This window comes from Natator depressus, chromosome 9, assembly GCF_965152275.1.
Source record: "Natator depressus isolate rNatDep1 chromosome 9, rNatDep2.hap1, whole genome shotgun sequence".
Classification (NCBI taxonomy): domain Eukaryota; kingdom Metazoa; phylum Chordata; order Testudines; family Cheloniidae; genus Natator; species Natator depressus.
In genome coordinates this window covers 6,115,358-6,135,124 of record NC_134242.1, presented here as the reverse complement: position 1 = coordinate 6,135,124, position 19,767 = coordinate 6,115,358, and the positions used below count along the sequence as shown (strand labels likewise).

General features: G+C 41.8%; 1 protein-coding gene across 1 annotated transcript in view; it reads right to left on the bottom strand.

Annotated features, from left to right (window-relative positions):
• ARMC9 (armadillo repeat containing 9) overlaps nt 1-19,767 on the bottom strand; it is a 121,756-nt gene that overhangs the window by 72,094 nt on the left and 29,895 nt on the right. The window contains exons 10-12 of the mRNA XM_074963397.1: nt 11,078-11,113; nt 2,342-2,413; nt 57-91 (exon numbers count right to left, since the gene is read on the bottom strand). Of these exons, the coding sequence (XP_074819498.1) occupies nt 57-91; nt 2,342-2,413; nt 11,078-11,113 (143 nt within the window). The remainder of the gene's footprint in view (nt 1-56; nt 92-2,341; nt 2,414-11,077; nt 11,114-19,767) is intronic.

Genomic DNA, 19,767 nt, shown 5'->3' with positions numbered 1-19,767 from the left:
CCTCCCACATACTCTCTTTACAGATAACCAAGCAAAGCTCAGAAAGAAACACTTACACAGGGGCTAAAGATGCTCTTAACATTGTTGATGCCTGGAGAAAAGGAAAAGGAAACACAATAGGTTAATCCAAATTTTACGTAGGCAGTGCTTATTAATCCGATTCACAATATTCTCGCTCATCAGGGTTGTGAGGTTTGGCGTCTACCACTACTACCACCATGGCGTACTTAAACATAATTAAAACTGGAGGTAAGTGACTGCTTTTACTTCAATGGGAGTGGGATCAGATGCTAGCTCCCCAGTAAAAAGGCCTTTAATTATGCTCCGGATTGACACTTCTCTTTGCAGACGTACCCCAAAAATTACCTGATGAAGATCCAAGCATTTCAAAAAGAAAACAAAAAGTGGTAACAGACAGCAGGGAAAACAGGCTTGCAGCCAGTGAGCTATCCTAAGCAGTGAGGACTGGTATTTCATAAGAATCAGCTGGGGTCAGAGAGCCCCTGAAGGAGATGAAGGGCCACTTGGAAGGTCTTCATTGACTCTAATAGTTTAAAAATACCCTTTACGGCTGAAGGGCCTTTTTTCTAAATATAGTTTCCAATTCAGATACAAAATAGCGAATAGGAATTGTATCTAGGGAGCTCTGTCCTATGCTTGGTGTTGTACAAAACAGAGGAAGGCATAGTCCCTGCTTCAAGCAATGTACACAAACATGACTGTCAGCACAGCACCCCATAGCAGCAACGCTTGTTTCTGGTCCTGCCTCAACTTAATTCGTTTTAAATCTCATTGTCTCCCCTCTCAGCAGCCCTTTTTCAGTGATCAGAGATGAGCACCCATCAAAAGACCGACTGGTTAATGTCAGCATTGCATGTAGAATTATTTATCTATTTTAATAAATGGTCTTTGCTAAAGATGGCCGTGGGTGGTCCTGGGAAAAAACAGTTCTGGCATAAGAGGGTTCCTTGGTATGTATTCCACTGATGTCACCTGTGTGCAATATTCACAGAATATTCAGTGTCTTCCTTCTATGAAAATTACTCCAGCTCACTTTCTAAAAATCTCTCATTACCACTTATGTTTTTAAAATTGGTCTTCTTTTATAACCAAGCTCTTTCAAGAGAGACCGTATAATCAGCGTCTATTGTCCGATTTAAAACTGGGAAATTTAGAAGACAAAAGGCAGGAATCACCGCAGAGAATATTGAATTACTATCTCACGTACACTTAGGTTTCACAATGGTCAGAGGTATCCCTTACTAATACAAGGAACATTTCTCTCACAAATGGAATGGGCTTATAGTTGCACTGACCGTCATTTTATATTATGTTTACTTCAATGAAGACTATACACAAGAGCCAATTAATGGTTCTTAGGCCTTAAAATTAACCTGTCTTGACAGCAGCTCTCCCATGGTGCAGGAATTACTTTTCACAGTGGATCAGGTCTTTCAAATGTGTCATATTATATATAAACATTCATTCCATTTGCCTTTCAGTTATTTTTATTCATTTTCCTTGATGCTTTTGTAAATATTAAAGGTAAGGTTTGTTTAAACAAAGCTTTCCCCTGACCCAAAGACATTGTCTCCTACCTGAGCTGGCAATGAAATCACAAATCATTTCTAGCACCTTAGGGCTTGTCTACACTTAAAACGCTGCAGCTGCACTGCTGTAGTACTTCAGTGAAGATGCTACCTCTTCTGATGGGAGGAATTCTTCTGTCAGTGTAGATAATCCACCTCCCCAAGAGGCAGTAGAAAATTCTCCCGTCAACCTAGCACTGTCTACACCCAGGGTTAGGTCGGTCTGGATTTTTCACACCCCTGAGCGACATAGTTATACTGACCTAATCTCCTAGTGTCGATCAGACCGTAGTCAGCTCCATGACAATAAACTAGCACAACAGCGACTGCACTGCATGTTCAAGCAAAAGGCAAAGCAACATGGGTGAGCTGGAAGGGGGAGGGGGATGGACAAATGACACCGTTGGCAAAGGAAATACATCAGATCACTAGCAGGGCATTTGTACCCTTATGTTCCTCCTTTTTACAAGACTAGGATAAATGTTGTTCAAAGTATGCCTTGTGAAGTATCATTTGAAAACTCACAATCTGCTGAACATTACTATCCTGCTAAAATGCGTGTGGCAACTTTGTACGTAAAGTTATAAAATTCTACTGTATAAGGCATGTTCTAAGTCTAAGGAAATAGCTTCAGTCCAGTTCCCCAGAGACAAAAGAGTAGCCAGCACCTCAGACAGGTGTCAGCATAATTAAATGGACTATCACCTGGTTAAATGGCCATTCTTTGGCAGGAAAAAGAGTGAGAAATTTACTTGGCAAAGAAGTAGCTGGAAGTTCCCGTCTCCCCAGACTTCCTGTCTCCTGAACCCCACCTGGAGACGATTCTCAAAGAAGAGGAAAAGGATAAAAATGAGAAACAGAGGCCTCAAATCACTTCTCTCCTCCCTCCCTCTGCCCAGGACATCCACACCTGAAGGACAAGGAAAGGAACAATGGACTAGGGGAGGGGTCTGGGCTGAAAGGCATCCAGCCAGTAAGATCGCGAAAGAACATGTGGTGAGAGAGACCCTTTTGCTTTATGCTCACTTAGCTTGTTAGGTTAAGCATTAGTTGGCATTTCCCCTTTTATTTCTTTGTAACCAATTCTGACTTTTATGCCTCATTATTTGTAATTACTTAAAATCTTTCCTTCTGTAGTTAATAAACTTGTTCTATTGTTTTATCTAAACCAGTGCATGTTTGAATTGAAGTGTTTGGGAAACTTCATTTGAGATAACAGGATTTGTGCATATCATTTTCTATTAATAAAATGACGGACTTTCCGTGAACTTGTATTGTTCAGAAGGAAAGAGCTTGGCAGTACAAGACACACATGTCTGGGGACAAGTCTGGGACTGGGAATTTGCTGGCATCACTCTACAATGTAATTCATGGGTTCCTGGCTAAGCACTCATACAGTATAGCTGGGAGTAATTTACATGCTAGAGGCTGTATCAGAGAAGGCAAGGAGTGGTTGCTCCCATAGCCTAGCAGTGTAAAAGGCACACCAGGTTGGAGAATTGAGGGGACACATCTGTTCAGAAGTCCCGACTGTACCCTGGGTAAATCACAGTATAGAAAACATCTCTATTTCTCATTGTTGGCCCTTCTGGAAAGACCTCCTTTCCAGCATTTCTGTTGATATGCTGTGAACACACAAACTTGACTTACCATGTGTCCCCTGTAACCAAAACAGAGGACATGCACTAGAGGAAGTTACACATTTTCATCCACACTATTTATAATGGGACACAGAAGTGAGACACTCTGGGAGTTTTTAGAAGAGTTTTGATTTTTTAAATTTTGAGCTACAGAAACTATGGGTTGGGAAAATTATTACCTGGTGGGAATTGTTAAGGTTAGTCTGATAAAGTGAGACAACTGACAAAGAAAGTTCATTGAAATACCTAACAACTTGGGGTTTTTCCTGAGGCAGTTTGATGGGACCTGGCAAAGAGCTTGCTCTGGACTGGCTCCTGGCCAGCCTAGAGACTCTGCCTCATTCCCAAAGTGCTGCCAGGACAGTTGAGGATACTCCCTATCTATATCTGAATGTCGAGGGCAGGACGCTCTTGGTGGAGGGCTCTAGACTCTAGCATTCACTTCTCTGACAATGCCAGGCTTTGTTGATCTCTAGGGCCCGCTCTGTAAGGCCAATTTCTTTTTCTTAGGCGTTTGCCTGTGGTATGATTGTAGACAAAGTATACAGTTTATTAAGGGCCAAATTCTGCCATCCTTAACCACGCTATTACCTTACTCCAGGAGTAGTCCCTTGAAATCAGTGGAACTACTACTCATGGAAGAAGCTATGGCTCAGTGTAAGCAAGCCTGGCAGGATCTGCTCTTTAGGGACAGGAGTTGGTTTACAATACTAGTTAATGTACTGATGCACATTTTTCCCCTGTACCTGCTCTCAGGGTCAAGTGTGATGGGCTCATTTTATTCACGCAAAAATAAATGCCCACTTCTACATAATTGCTCTGGGGTTAATGCTATATATTCACTTTTACCACATTCATGGTGATTTTTGCTTTTGAGTCTGGCTGCACATAGTTTAAAAGCATCAATGGCAAATAATGGAATCATTCAAGATGCCATGAAGAATTTAATCTTGTCACAGACAGTGGATTCCTTGTGTCCAGATATATAATTACTTAGACAAAAGCCAATTTGCAACATTTCAGTGTTACCTAGTGAAAAGAGCACTAGGGACTCAGGAGACCTGGGTGCTAATCCTGGCTCTGCCACTGGCCTGCTGGGTGATCTTGGGCAAGTCACTTCACCTCTCTGTGCTTCTGTTTCCCCATCTGTAAAATGGGGATAATGATACTGCACTTCCTTTGTAAATTGCTTTGAGATCTACTGATGAAAAGTGCTAGGTAAGGGATGGGTACTGCAATAAAAATAAATGAATGCTCCTGGCTGTTAAATAATGTACAAGCAGGAAACAGACAGTGTTTGACTCTGCCAGAGAACAACACTGAAATTAGGTTAACATGAGTTAAAATAAATAATTATAATTTTGCAACAAACGTGTTTTATTTTTGGAACTTGTTGGGTCCTATATTTTTAAATAACTTTATGAGAACAAGAATAGCAGTAAAACATTGCTAGTAAGTTATCTGATTTCTACAGAAAGCCATTTGAAAACTAGCCAATGCTGTTACTAGGACACTTATGGTTTATAGGGCATAAGTGTTTCCATGATGCTTTCAATTGGCCTTGGACAAGCAACATAGCCCTGGTCTACACTGGGGAGGGGATTGATCTAAGTTACGCAACTTCAGCTACGTAGCTGAAGTCGACTGACTTAGATCGACTTACCCCAGTGAAGACACCACAGTGAGTCGACTGCTACTGCTCCCCCGTTGACTCTGCCTGGGCCTCTCACGGCGGTGGAGTACAGGAGTTGACAGGAGAGCGCTCGGGGGTTGATTTATCGCATCTAGACTAGACACGATAAATCAACCCCTGCTGGATCGATCGCTGCCCACCGATCCAGCGGGTAGTGTAGACATACCCTGATTGAGGCATACTGTATGCCTTTCCATACTGTATGCTGAGGGACAGCTGTACATCACGGTGTTCTCAGGCCACAGCTGATTAGGTCTGAAGAGCTCTTAACTGAAATCTTAATACTGTTCTATGTCTTACATTCAAATTTGGAACAACATATTCTGGTATAAGGCCACCACAGTTCGTTTTTTTTAAAGTTGTGGCCATCTCTATGAATAAAGACAGAATTTACTGAGAACGCTGCAGTCTTCTTCAATAGGGCTTTATAACCAAAGAAAGAACTGCAGAGCAATCAATCATTTACGTTACAATATTCCAATTTTAACTCCTGTGTTATTACTCAGAACTCCACAAAAATGCTGTTCCCTTAGCTACAAGGGACTTTGTCCCACGGTAAGTTGGGAGTGGCGCGCACACACACACACACACCTTACAAAATTCCTATAACTAAGCCTGCCAAATCAAATATTCTGTAAATTTCACAGTGTTTTTTGTTTGTTTGCTTACTTTGATTCATTTGGTTTGGTATTGATCGGAGAGGTTCCAGTCTCAGGATATTTGCCTAGTTAGATACCTTTACATAAACTATAAAAACTGGTTTTAGCTCTCTCCCTTAGACATCAAGGTCATCGAAACATCAAACAGTCCTGAGCTCATCTGGATCCTATAAAGTCGCCTGTGGGTCTATCTAATTCAGGCATTCACCTACTCGTGATTAAGTTACGTACTTTGAATACGCTCTGGACAGTGGCACAATCCCATTTCCTCCACTGTCACACCTGGATATAGTAGCCCTGAGATAAGTACATCTGGGAGAAAGCAGCAACATTAGGCACATTGATTGACTGACACAATGAAGCTTCCTTTTCAGGAAGGTGGCCTTTTCAGGAGGAATGTCACAGAACAAGGGTTCAAGGACTCACAGATAATGAGGCATGTTAGCAATTCCTGTGGGTAAGTCTGACGACTGAGATATCTTTCACATCAACCCATCTCTAGCTATAATAAACCCCTTATGGTTCATGAACAGCACAATCTACATACAATAGCATAACACAACATCCACTACCACAGCGGGCAAAAAAGAAGAGATCTGAAGAGATCTAAAAGCAACTGATCCCATTAAAAATTTAGTAACGAATAAAATACTCACTGTAATCAAGAAAAGGAGTACTTGTGGCACCTTAGAGACTAACCAATTGATGATCACTTTAGATAAGCTATTACCAGCAGGAGAGTGGGGTGGGAGGAGGTATTGTTTCATGGTCTCTGTGTATATAATGTCCTCTGCAGTTTCCATAGTATGCATCCGATGAAGTGAGCTGTAGCTCACGAAAGCTCATGCTTAAATAAATTGGTTAGTCTCTAAGGTGCCACAAGTACTCCTTTTCTTTTTGTGAATACAGACTAACACAGCTGTTTACTCTGAAACCTGTCACTGTAATCAAGGTTTCCACAAAGCACTTTAAATATGGACTTTCACACTGGGAAAGCATTTAACATTTGATGCCCCTTTCCTTATGCATATAAAGTGACATGAGAATTTAGTATAAACCTGGAAAAGGTAACTGGATCTACTGATAGTATGTATGGATCTCAGGGTGGACTGCTTTCCATAATGCATTCAGTGGGACTAAAGGGGTACTGGAGCCCAATTTGGCACTAAGATTTTTGATCCCTTACAGTCTATTGAATCCTCTTTCTTGATTCTTATAGTGAAGTCGTAATACTGAACTATTGACAAAACAGTTATTTCTATGGCAACAGAGCAAACTCTGATATCATAAGCATAGGGATTTTGAATGTATCATGGGTCTAGCAGAAGGGGAAACTGGATTCTGGAGGAGAACTGGAGTTATTTAAAAACAGATATCAGAAATAATTGTACGAGAAACAGCAAAAACATCAGGCCAAGTATTCTATAAATACGTTGCCCGTCCATTCAAGGATCTCAGAGTATCTTATAATAAACTAAGTCTCATAAAATCCCTGTGATGCTGGTAAGTAAATCCCCACTTTGCAGCTAGGGACACTGAGGTGCAGAGCGGTGAAAACAAAAACTGCCTGACTCACAGTCCCTATAACTTAAATTCTAGATCAGTGGTTTTCAACCTTTTTTCATTTGTGGACACCTAAAAAATTTCAAATGGAGATACAGACTCCTTTGGAAATCTTGGACATAGTCGGTAGACTTCTAGGGTCCGTGGACCTTAGGTTGAAAGCCACTGTTCTAGACAATGCTTCCCCTCAGGCTTTCAAGTTTACCCAGTGTAATGTTGCTCTTTAGCTACAATTAGCTAACATTAAAAGGACTCGCCAGGCCATTTTAACAGCCATCTACTCACCCTGACACCATGCACCTGATCTTTCTTTGCATGGGACAGGCTCTGATATATTTTAACCTTTTGAATAATAGTATTTGCAGGCTGCCAGTTAAATGATTAAGAGGACCATACAGTATATAAATGTATCTGTGACATCATAAGGGCTCATTCTCTATAAAAGCCCACACAAAATATGCCTTGCGGCCAGCCAATTTTTCAACCCTACACAGCGAATGGAGAGACCAGGTATCTTTAAATAAGGAAATAAAAAACCAATAGCCCAAGCACAGCTCAATCTGGCAGGGTCATAGGCCTATGACGAATGTAGCTGTGTTAGGTCTTGCCAAAGCCGATCCAGTTGCCATATTCATCTAAGGTTTCAGAGTAACAGCCGTGTTAGTCTGTATTCGCAAAAAGAAAAGGAGTACTTGTGGCACCTTAGAGACGAACCAATTTATTTGAGCATGAGCTTTCGTGAGCTACAGCTCACTGCATCCGATGAAGTGAGCTGTAGCTCACGAAAGCTCATGCTCAAATAAATTGGTTCGTCTCTAAGGTGCCACAAGTACACCTTTTCTTTTTGCATATTCATCTAAGTAATTCTGTCACAATGCAAAGTAGCTACAGATGGCAGCCCTTCATTTCAGAAAGAAGCGAAGCATGAATGTGACCAGGGTTGAATAGGAAAAAAAAAAAAGTTCAAAGGGAAATCAATGTTTATAAAAGAAAACAGACACGTCATTTGAGAGCCAAAAACCAAAGATGATGCAAATACTGCAGCTCTGCATCCACCCAACTGGCTCGTCTACATTATTTTATGTAGTACAGCACACAGCTGAAAGTCAGATTCTCAACTCATTTACTAGGCTGAAAAGCCAGTGTAAAACTTGCAGGTTCTCTACATTTACAGAGGTGTAACAGAGGTCAGAATTAAAAACGTAGGTGCCTGGTGAAGATGTAAATTACAAGAGCAAAGTTCAGACTGATTCAGAGGTGGGCAAACTACAGCACGCGGGCCACATCCAGCCCACAGCACCGTCCGGCCCGGCCCTTGAGCTCCCGGCTGGGGAGGCTAACCCCCGGCCCCTCCCCTGCTGTCCCCCTTCCCCCACAGCCTCAGCACGCCGTGCCACCAGCGCGGGAGGGAGCTGCACTGCAGGGGCAGGGGAGAGCAGGAAGGGAGGCTCACCTGCAGCCTCAGGGGAGCAGGCGGGTGGTGCGGGTGGCGGGAGCGCGGCGAATGTGAGCAGAGGACTCCGGAGGAGCACTGGGCGGCCACGCAGCCGGCCGGAGAGAAGCGGCACTTTGAAGGGGAAACCGTCGCTTCTCTCTGGCGGCACCTGCTCCTCCTGAGTCCTCCGCCCATGTTCGCAGGGCTGCATTCTGAAAGGGGCTTTAGAGGTGGGGTCTCAGGGGGGCAGTTAGGGGCAGGGGGTCCCAGGAGTGGGTGGTCAGGGGGCAAGGAGTAGGGGGGGTTGGATGGGTCGGAGGTTCTGAGGGGGGCAGTCAGGGGTTGAGAAGTGGGAGGGGGCGGATAGGGTTAGGGTTTGGGGAGGCACAGCCTTCCCTATCCGACCCTCCATACAGTTTTGGAACCCCGATGTGGCCCGCAGGCCAAAAAGTTTGCCCGTCTCTGGGCTAATTTGTACAGCTCACTAGCACCCCGAAATATAAACAATATACCTACAGTTTGGATGCTGAACTTGTTCATTATTCACAATATGCTGGTGCCAGCTCCACTGAAGTAACTGGAACTAGGCCAATTTACATGCTCTGAAGATCTGGCCCATGGTCAGTTCCTATAATACTACAGGTATTTTCATGTATTTGGTCTTATGCAAATTTCTCTTTTCTCATACAAAATACATCCTCTAAAATAGATCACTTATAAATGAATCAAAGTGCAGTGCAAGATTATCATGGTGCATTAGTGTGATCCCACTAAAAGGCGGCCTCAGGTACCAGCATATTAGAATGTATATAACACGAGTAAAGAATGGAAATATTGTGTGGTAACGGTGAGAGAGAAAAAAAGAACCACCCCTATGACCTTAAAAAATGCCATCTAGCTGGAGGACAATGATGCTTTGTAGATAGCTTTGAAAATAAGTGGATTCTTTTTTAATTTGCATCTTTCCATCTATCTTAAACTAAGATCAGCATAAAAAGCAGTACGTGTTTCTCCAAGGGTCCTTTCACTCCTGCTAATTCCTCACCTGAAATCAATCCTTCTTGTTAAAACCTCACAACTGGCTGCTGCAGAAGTGAGTGGAATGTCAAACACCAAGTGAAGATCATGATAAACAATCATTCAAAGGATCAACAGAAATGAGTTGCTTAATGGAGACAGGTTTCAGAGTAACAGCCATGTTAGTCTGTATTTGCAAAAAGAAAAGGAGTACTTGTGGCACCTTAGAGACTAACCAATTTATTTGAATGGAGACAGAAAAGGAGTACTAGTGGCACCTTAGATACTAACCAATTTATTTGAGCATAAGCTTTCGTGAGCTACAGCTCACTTCATCGGATGCATCTAGTACTAGTAAGGTGCCACAAGTACTCCTTTTCTTTCTGCGAATACAGACTAACACGGCTGCTACTCTGAAACCTGTCATTAATGGAGATAATCTTTTAGTACAGGTGGGCCTGGCTTGTACTCAGGGGGTGAAGATCAATGGAGGTAAACCAACGTTACATTTTGCCCCATACATTCAGGGATACTTTGGGGCAGTTTCCTAAAACAACAAGTTATCTACTAAGGGTGGGTTCTACAGGTTTCACTGTATTTTCAGAGGAGGAATACGTAAAAGCAGCAAATGGAGGAGAAAAAAAATAGTGTTTTATGCAAACATCCTTAGTAAAGACAGGAATAGTGCAGGGGGAAAATACACACGATTTTCTAAACAGAACATTGCTTGACATTTTAAAAGGAGGTGTCAATAGCTCTTTATGGTTTGATTTCGTACTAGATTGTTTAGCAGACCAATATCCTTTCTCTGCAAAGAATGCACTGTCTATGGGCAATATCAGATGCTTATGTTGAATGTTGTCAGAATACAAATGCCCATCTGGGGTGCAGAAGGCACAATCACCACTCCCTGAACTACTTTGTTTTTGTTTTTCTAAACGAAAATGATGTGGTATTTGATCATGTTTAGAGCACCAGATCTCAACTGGTGATAAAAAAAAAAATACAAGTATCTCTTCCAGGGAAAAGAACGTGAATCTCGGCCATGTTATCTTAATTAATTTATCGACTTACTGAACAGGGTGTTGCGGGGATTCGCTAATGTTTGCGCTGAACTTTGAAGATGCAATGTGTTATTCAAGTGCTAAGTATTAAGGCTCACAGCTCAAACAGACTTCTCCTACATTTTATAAAGAAGCTGTGGTCGGGTAAGAGCTGTACTAAATGTAGCAGCCCTTGAGTCGAGGTGCTTTGTGTCAAATGCCTTGCACAGAAGGAGTTCCATTTGCTCTCCTTGCAATGATTCCCCAAACCCTTGTATAGGTTTAAAAAAATAACTGTCATGTCCATAACAGTCAGTGACTCGGTATGAATGAAAACAGAGCAAGTGAAATTATCAAACAGGGGCAAGAAGAGAAATACAAAATGTGACAGGCTGCAGCAGGCAATGTGAAAGATATAAAGAAGATATAGAAACTTACATATCCGTCATCACAAGGGCTCAGAGAGTAATATCCCTTTATGGACAAACAGGCACACGTTAAAATAAAGAAGATTAAAAAAATAAGTTAACAGGAATAACTCACAGAGAAAGCAAGTAAAAAACCCCCAAACAAATCAAATTAGTTGAAGACTACAGACTGTTGAGTGTGAAGAGCATAATGCAAATTCCTTCTCCTTCTCTAAATCTGCAATAAAGTTATTACCTATGGCTATGGGACTGAGAACGGGGTAGGCCTCTCGTTACCATTTGCATTGTTAGGATTGCTACAGACACACCTGGTCTACACACACTTTTTGTGCAGGTATAATTAGTTTGGTTATGGATATGATTTTTTTAACCAATATATTTTTATACCAGTACAACCCCTAATGTGGATGCAGTAATACTGGTATAAAAGTGCCTTCTGCCAATATTTCTTCCTGTACAGGAATAGCTATACGGGTATTAAACACCTTCACACTGGAATAACAGCATTCATACTAGGGGGATTGTATTGCTGTAGCTATAGTTAAAGCAAGAGATACCAGTGAGCCCACTCATGACGGGATGACACCACAATGCATTCACTTGCACTGCTTGGGACTTCTCACAAGCGCAGCATGACAACTGTGAGAAATAATACAGGGGGTGGGAGGGGCAGGATTAGTCTATAAGCAATTTCCTACCGAAGGCAGCTTCAGAGCTGAACTGAGGTGAGTTCCCAGAGGTAAAAGTCAGAGCATAGCTACACACAAACTGGAATCAAACTAACTAAAGGTATGTCTACACTTACAGAGATTTTGCGCTGTAAGTTTCACCAGTGATAGGGAACCGGTGAAAGAAAAGCGCTGGTTTCTGTACTCACTTCATTCCTCAGGCGTCAGAGAGCATTTACACTGGTAGCACTTCCAGCGCTGATGAGAGCAGCGCTGTAGGGCAGCTATCCCACAGGTTTTTTTAAAACCCCCTGCTGTCTGGCTGCTTTCCCCACCACATCTACAAGCAAAGGGAAAGGGAGTTTCAAACTTCCCAGGGCTTTCAGGGGGAGGGGCAGATGTCCATTTACTTGGCGTCAGAGCAGCGGAGATGCTTGCCAGAATGGTCACTTTTGGAACTGTGGGATATCCTCCAGAGGCCAAAAGGTGTTTACACAGGTAGAACGTGTCTTCACTTTCGCAATAGCGCAAAAAGAACAGTGGAAAGAAGTCTATGACTCTCGTGAAGGTGGTTTTCTTTTTGCAGTGAAACTTCTGAGTTTCACTGTAAAAAGTCATTAACAAGTGTAGTCGCTCCCACGGTTTTAGCACAAAAAAAGGGATATTTTGCGCTTTAAATGGCAAGTGTAGACATAGCCTAAATTAGTTGTAATTCCAACCTTCAGGGCACGTCTACACTTACTGGTAGATCGGCACTGCTGCAATCGATGCAGCGAATGTCCATTTAGCGGGTCTGGTGAAGACACACTTAATTGATGGGAGAACACTCTCCCATCGATTTGTGTACTCCACTTCCCTGAGAAGCATAAGGGAAGTCTCCCGTCGACACAGCACAGTGTAGCCACCACGGTAAGTGGATCTAACTATGTAGACTTCAGTTACGTTATTCACGTAACTGAAGTTGCGTAAGTGAGATCGATTTACTGAGGTAGTGTAGACCAGCCCTAAGCTATTACAGTACAAATCTGCTTGTGCTCATTTCAAATTAAGAGTGTCCTTTTTCAATTTAACTTAAGTTGTTTTTAAATTTAAATAGGACATTCTGAATCCAAAATAAGAGTGTTCACAGACAGCCTGGCACCAATATAACTAATGATACAAAATGCAACCACTTGGTTTATTTTGGTTTTAGTTTGTGTGTAGAGGAGCCCTCAGTATTTAGTTACTCCTGCCTTAGGGTAACCAGATGTCCCGATTTTATTGGGACAGTCTGGATATTCAGGGCTTTGTCTTATATAGGACCTATTACTCCTCAGCCCCTGTCCCCATTTTTCACACTTGCTATCTTGTCACCCTAACCGGCTTGTGCAGACAAATAAGTACATAGGAAAATGCTACAATCTGCAAGTCCCTCATTTAAGTAGCATCCATACTGTACTATTCCTTCAATTTAAGTAAGGAGACAGGAATTTTGCTACTCTCCATCATGATTGGGATTTGGGAAATAGCATTTGTTGTGTTTGCCTGTGAAACCAATACCTAGACCATTTGAGGGAGGAGAGAGGGGAATAAGATGTAGGAGTCCATGTTTCCTCTTCCCTCCAGAATTAAGACATTTTATTCAAACATGAAACATCTCTCCTACCCTCAGCGCAGAGGGTAGTTACACATGAAATGCACACCATACTCTGCATCATCAGCTGGAAAGCGTAACCTGTCTTTGTCTAGATTATAGAGCAGTTTTGTTTCTGCATTATCCAAGATCACATATGAGCATTTTTTTCTGCACAGGGGTGGGGAAGACAGGAAAAGGTCTATTTTGTCCTGGGACAAGTCTACTGAAGGCTATTAGTTGACATAATAGGTGTTTTTGTTTTTAAAATGACAGAAGTACACCCGCAGAAAATTTAATGAGTACATTCTGGAAAGCTAAAAACAAGAATTCTACTATTGTACCCCCTGGGTTTGCGCCAGTAACCTGCTGTAGAGAGCATTTTACAAACAAGAAAAGAACACTCGCTACAAAGTAGTTACTGTTTAATGGCACATTTACATGAGCAAGAAAGGTGTGCTTATTAAGGAAAGGAAGCAGTGGAAGACCACAAGAAAAGGGAACATACTATGCTAGGTTACACAGTAAAGAAAACAAACAAAACCCAAAATCCCAGAGGCTCAAGACAATAAATGACCTATATGCAGTTATTAAATAAGCACATTAAGCAAAAGCTGACGTCTCACAAGAGTGTCAACATAAAAAAAAACAAGGGTTTTTCCTCACAGACCTTTATGAGCTATGACAAAAGATATCTACCATTTGCCAAATGGACAAGTACAACATAAGTAGAATTATGGTTTAGTCCCCAAAAAGGTAAACAGAACGCAAGGGAACAGAAAATAGCCAATGGCAGAGAAAGAATGTAATACGCTTTTTTAAAATAAAAGACGAAGGACTTTACAATTTAATACAGATTCAACATGTGTTGTCAACTATTTGGATTCTTAGTCATAATGCAATCCCATTAAAAGGGCAATAACTGAGACACACCCAGAACTCTAGATAAAACAGGCTCCATCAAGGAAGTAATTTCTCTTCACCTTTATACTTAGAAGTTTCGCTGACTTTGAGTATTTTGTATTTCATTGTTAATATTTTGTATTTGAGGTGCCTCATTGGCTTCTATGGGTTTGTGTTTCAGCGTTAACATATTTTAAAAGATGACCTGGAAAAAAAAAGTAACAATAAGGGCTAAATGCTCCAAACTGCCATGATAAAGTCCCTGTCTAGAATAAGATAAAAGGTGGTTTTAAAAAAAGGTTTTCAGTTTTGTCTAGACAAGGATAAAAGTGATATTGTAAGCATGCATTAGCTAACAAGTGCTAACGGAGCTGGAGGTGATAGACATATCTGTGTAGCTCGAATTGAACCAGCACGTTACAAACAGCAAGAACCTTACAAACAGTGGCACAGGCTAGTCAGCTGAGTACTTACCTAGAATCTTGGCCAGGGTTGTACTCAGGGCAGCTAGTCTGTACTGCCACGTCATAGCTACACTATTACTTTTAGTGCACCAATTTGACCAAAACTAGCACCCATGCATCTATCTAAAATGGAAATTACACTTCAGCTACAGTGTAGACATATCTTAAGGTCTTTTGAAAGTTGAGGCTTCTCCTTCAGCCTCGTCTTCACATGGAAAAAAAATGGATTAAAAAAAAATTTTTTTACAATGTATTTACTAGCATGTGGCAAATAACGTGATTAAATCCTCAAGACAAAGCTATTACAATTCTAACTTGGTAGCTGGTCAATATAAATGCTAGGCTTCTCCTAGTTTTGTTGCATGAATTGCCTTGATTTTTAAGGGTTTTTTTATTTTCAAATAACTGGAAGACCATTTTTCATCAGACTAACCTAGGATCAAAACAGAAGATAACCAGTGGTCTAAAATACAGTCAAGTGGGCTAAAATTTAGAGGCCAATCCTGCAGAGACTTAAGTATGAGAGTAATTTACTCATGCATAATCTTATTTGAGACTACTCATGCTTGAATCTTTGCAAGATTGAGTCCTTAGTGTGCAAATTAAAATACGGTCTGCATTTATAATTAAACATTTTAGTTAGAGACCTTAGTTTTCTTCTGCCAAATAACTGTTGAGGGGACTATGGTCTGAAAAGCTTTAAAAACAAATGTATTTAAACTTGTAAAATTATTCCTTCAACTGAGAAAATGTTTTAAAGCGTTCACGAGGCTGACACCTTGAACGTCAAGTTTCAATCCAAAACAAATATTTACATCTGAATTATAAAGGATTAACAATATGTATTTATTATGCAAAGGCTATCAATCTCATAAACGGGAAGCATACCCCATACTGCAATGTAGAAAGTAGTACAGGGGCAACGAGTTTTACTCAGCTGAAGACCATGAGCTTGATCCTGCAAGATGCTAACCACACTGGTTCCAACCTAGCAAAACCCTTCAGCATATACCTAACTTTAAGCATGTCAATAGTCCTAATGAAGTTAAAGGGACTATTCATGTGCTTAAAGTTAAGCATGTGCTTAGGAGCTGTGCTGGATTAGGTCAGAGTGTTCAGCACTTTGAAGGATCAAGCCCCACAGTGTCAAGTAGCCAGAAGCCTGTTAGCCATACCTTGCTTGCATTAAACAGATATGACTTCAGAGATGGCGACCAGGGGTACATCTACATTGCAATAAAAAAAAACCAAAAACCCCTGACACTGATTCTCAGAGCCTGGGTCAATTCACTTGGGCTCATGGGGCTCAGACTAAAAACTGCAGGGTAGACGTTCAGGCATGGGCTGGAGCCCCCACACCCTTGCAAAGCTTCAGACCCCAGGCTCCATCCCAAGTCCAAATGTCTACACCGCAAGTTTTAGGCCCACAGCCCAAGTAAGCTGAACTGAGCCAACCATGGCTGTGCTTAGGGTCTTTATTGCAGTGTAGATATACCCTACCGGTCCTAGTCCATTATTCACAGAGTACTTTAGTATCGACGAAAGACAGTTGTTACCCAGGGAACACCTAATGCCCCAGTTTGATCCACGCTCTATATTAAAAAGATGAGAGCCTTATTATGGAACTCTCTGGGCCGCATTTGGCAGACAGGCCACAGCACAACCAGCCCTGGGGCGGGACTATTTTTTTTTTTTTTAAGTCAAATACATTCATTTTTAAACTTACCCACCAGCTTACTGAACTTCAGAAAGTTAGGAATTTGATCATCTCTTTAAATGCTTCAAATCCATTTTTGCTTTTTCAGAACTGCCAGCGCTGCTGCTTTGACTTCCCATTCTCAGATCCAGACCCCTTCGTCCACAGCATTGCCCTGGCCTAACTCTTATGCTTGTCAAGACATCCATGCCTGAATCCTGGAAGTCAGTCCAGTGGGAACATCTAGCTTTTAGGTTTACTCCTCTGCTTTGGACTCCTTTCAGTGATGGAAGGATAGGCTTCTAACCACACTCTGATACATTAAGATGTGTATTCTTGTGTGATAACAGTACACTCAACAAGCTGACACACTCTGCCTTTGATTACAATTATATGACCACCCAGAGACCTCAGAATTTTGTATTCCACCACCACACTTTCCCAACCCATAAAATGACTCATTTAAAAATATCATGTTGCCTCTATATAACTCCCTGGTATGCCCACCATACTTGAATACTTGTGCAGATGAGGTCACCCCATCTCAAAAAATATATATTGAAACTGGAAAAGGTTCAGAAAAGGGCAACAAAAATGATTAGGGGTATGGAACAGCTTCCCTATAAGGAGAGATTAATAAGACTGGGACTTTTCAGCCTGGAAAAGAGACGGCTAAGGGGAGATATGATTGAGGTCTATAAAATCATGACTGTTGTAGAGAAAGTAGATAAGGAAGTGTTGTTTACTACTTCTCATAACACAAGAATTGGGGGTCACCAAATGAAATTAATAGGCAACAAACAAAAGGCAGTATTTCTTTACACAACGCACAGTCAACCTGTGGAACTCTTTGCCAGAGGACGCTGTGAAGGCCAAGACCATTACAGGGTTCAAAAAAGAACTAGATAAATTCATGGAGGATAGGTCCACCAATGGCTATGAGCCAGGATTTACAGGGATGGCGTCCCTAGACTCTGTTTGCCAGAAGCTGGGAATGAGTGACAGGGGATGGATCACTTGATGATTCCCTGTTCTGTTCATTCCCTCTGGGACACCTGGCACTGGCCACTGTTGGAAGTCAGGATACTAGGCTAGATGGACCCTTGGTCTGACCCAATGTGGCCATTCTTACGTTCTTATGTCCAAACTGAGAGCAACACTCAATGAGCAGGGAACAAAATAGAACAAACAAAGGAAATCCTTTTTTAAGAATGTACTCCAAGGTATACAGCCTTATTTCTTTTGTACAACAGAGAACTGTCGTCTACAGCATTAAGACTCAGTTCTGCTCTGACACTTGAGTTCATTCATGCATGCTGTGTGGAGTAACTTATTTGACAAAAACACAAGGCACTGAGGTGTATTTGAGGGCAGGACTGAGCCCTTTGTGACAAAGGAGAGGTCAGAGAGAGCTTTATAAGAGGAGGGAAGACAGTTACTGATGGTTTGTCTACATTTTGAGTTAGTGCATCCCAGTGGGGATGTAAATTTAGTCAGCATCAGTGTGTCACGCATTAACTGGCCCACGTGGACCTTGCTGGTGTGAACTATCTATTCCCTCGTGCCCGTTAACATAGTACCCAGGACTACATTTACACACACTAGCATGCCATACCACCAGCAGGGTCCACACTGGTGCGTCAGCACATGGCACACTGATGTGGACTAAAACTGACACCCCAGAGGTGTGCACTAATACACCATGTAGAAAAGCCCCTAGAGTAGCTGGAGAGGCCATATTTTGGTCTCTTTGACTGGTTTAAAGTAAACAGTGAAGTGACCTTCCAACACATACCCAGCACAGATGTTACAGGTTCAGATTCTAACGGCTGATTCTGATCTATGTCACTTGGGACACAGTGCCTCTAGCTTTATTCCAAAGCTTATGTGAAAAGCTGAAACTACTTAAGGACAGATAAAACATGTAGTTGCATAATAACCAGTTATTTGGAAATTTTGAAAGAAAGAGTGATAGGCTATCATAGTAGCTTTTGTTTCATGTTCTCTGTGTATATAAAATCTCCCCACTATATTTTCCACTGTATGCATCTGATGAAGTGAGCTGTAGCTCACGAAAGCTTATGCTTTAATAAATTTGTTAGTCTCTAAGGTGCCACAAGTACTCCTTTTCTTTTCACAGCAGCCTTGTGACTAATCTGCACTGCCATGCTGGAGACCTGGATTTGATTTCTAGTCCTAGTCTTTTCTGCTTTCCGGGTCAGCAAAGATTGGGAGTGCTGCAGCATACCATAGAGATGGACAAGGAAGAAGCCCCTGACTTTGTGAAATGCCAAGTTATTTCAGCTCTATCTAAGGAAGTGGACTGGGCTGGGCAGGGCAGGTTTTAATTTTTTGACATTACTATTCTTGTTTGAGTTTCTAACTATTCATTGTTAACACACCTAGAGTGGTTCTGGGAGGCTCACTGTATAAATTGGAAACAAACAAGAACTCTATCATTCAGAAGGATGAAAGGACTGAGTCAGAGGAGCTGCTTGCTATGTGGTTAAGATCTGCCGGGCAGACTCTAGTTAACCCTGTCCCCAAACCTTGGCTAACCTTGGTTGACAACATGATAAGATCCCACCAGCACTACAAATTTGAATCCTCTTGTAATCAGGCCAGGTGACAATTGTGTTGTAACTGGCTCTCTTATAGCTGTGGTCATAGTCACAGCTCAGGGACTAGAGAGTGAGGAGTAGAACAGGAGGAAAGTAGTGGGATCCACCAGAGATACAGTGTTTTCACGGTGGAGAACCTTCAGTAGAACTGAACACAATATCATACACGCAATAAAAGATATTGTAACAAACAAAAACAACATCTGTACAGTAGCCTCCCGAGTGTCCATATTGCCCTCGGGCATCATGGTGTCAGAACCAGGGTTTAAATCATCTAAAGATGGGACAGAGAAAGGAATCATTTGTCTTTCAGGTTGGGTCTATGCTAGTCTTGTATGGCAAGTTACCCACTGTTGCACTGCTGTTCGTGGATCTGTGCCAACAGCAGTAACAAGGGAGCACAAACGTAGAAAAGACACCTGCATTTCATCACTGTCATCTAACCCAGCTCCGAGTAAGTCTACAATGACAGGATAGTAAATATTTGCCTGTTCACATTAGCACTCCCCACTGTTGCTACCGCTAAATGAGCTGCACCGGGGAAACTATGACAGTGGAAGATTTTTTTGAGAAGGGCTAGTGGAGGCACAATGTTTTATACTGCAAGTCAGAGAAAGCAACCCTGACCGCTATGGCACACTGAAGCAAAGGGCATCGAATTGAGCATGGTGATCTGTGAGGTGTACTCCATTCTCCTGAACAAAAACACAAAAAAGGGTATGGAACATGTAAACAA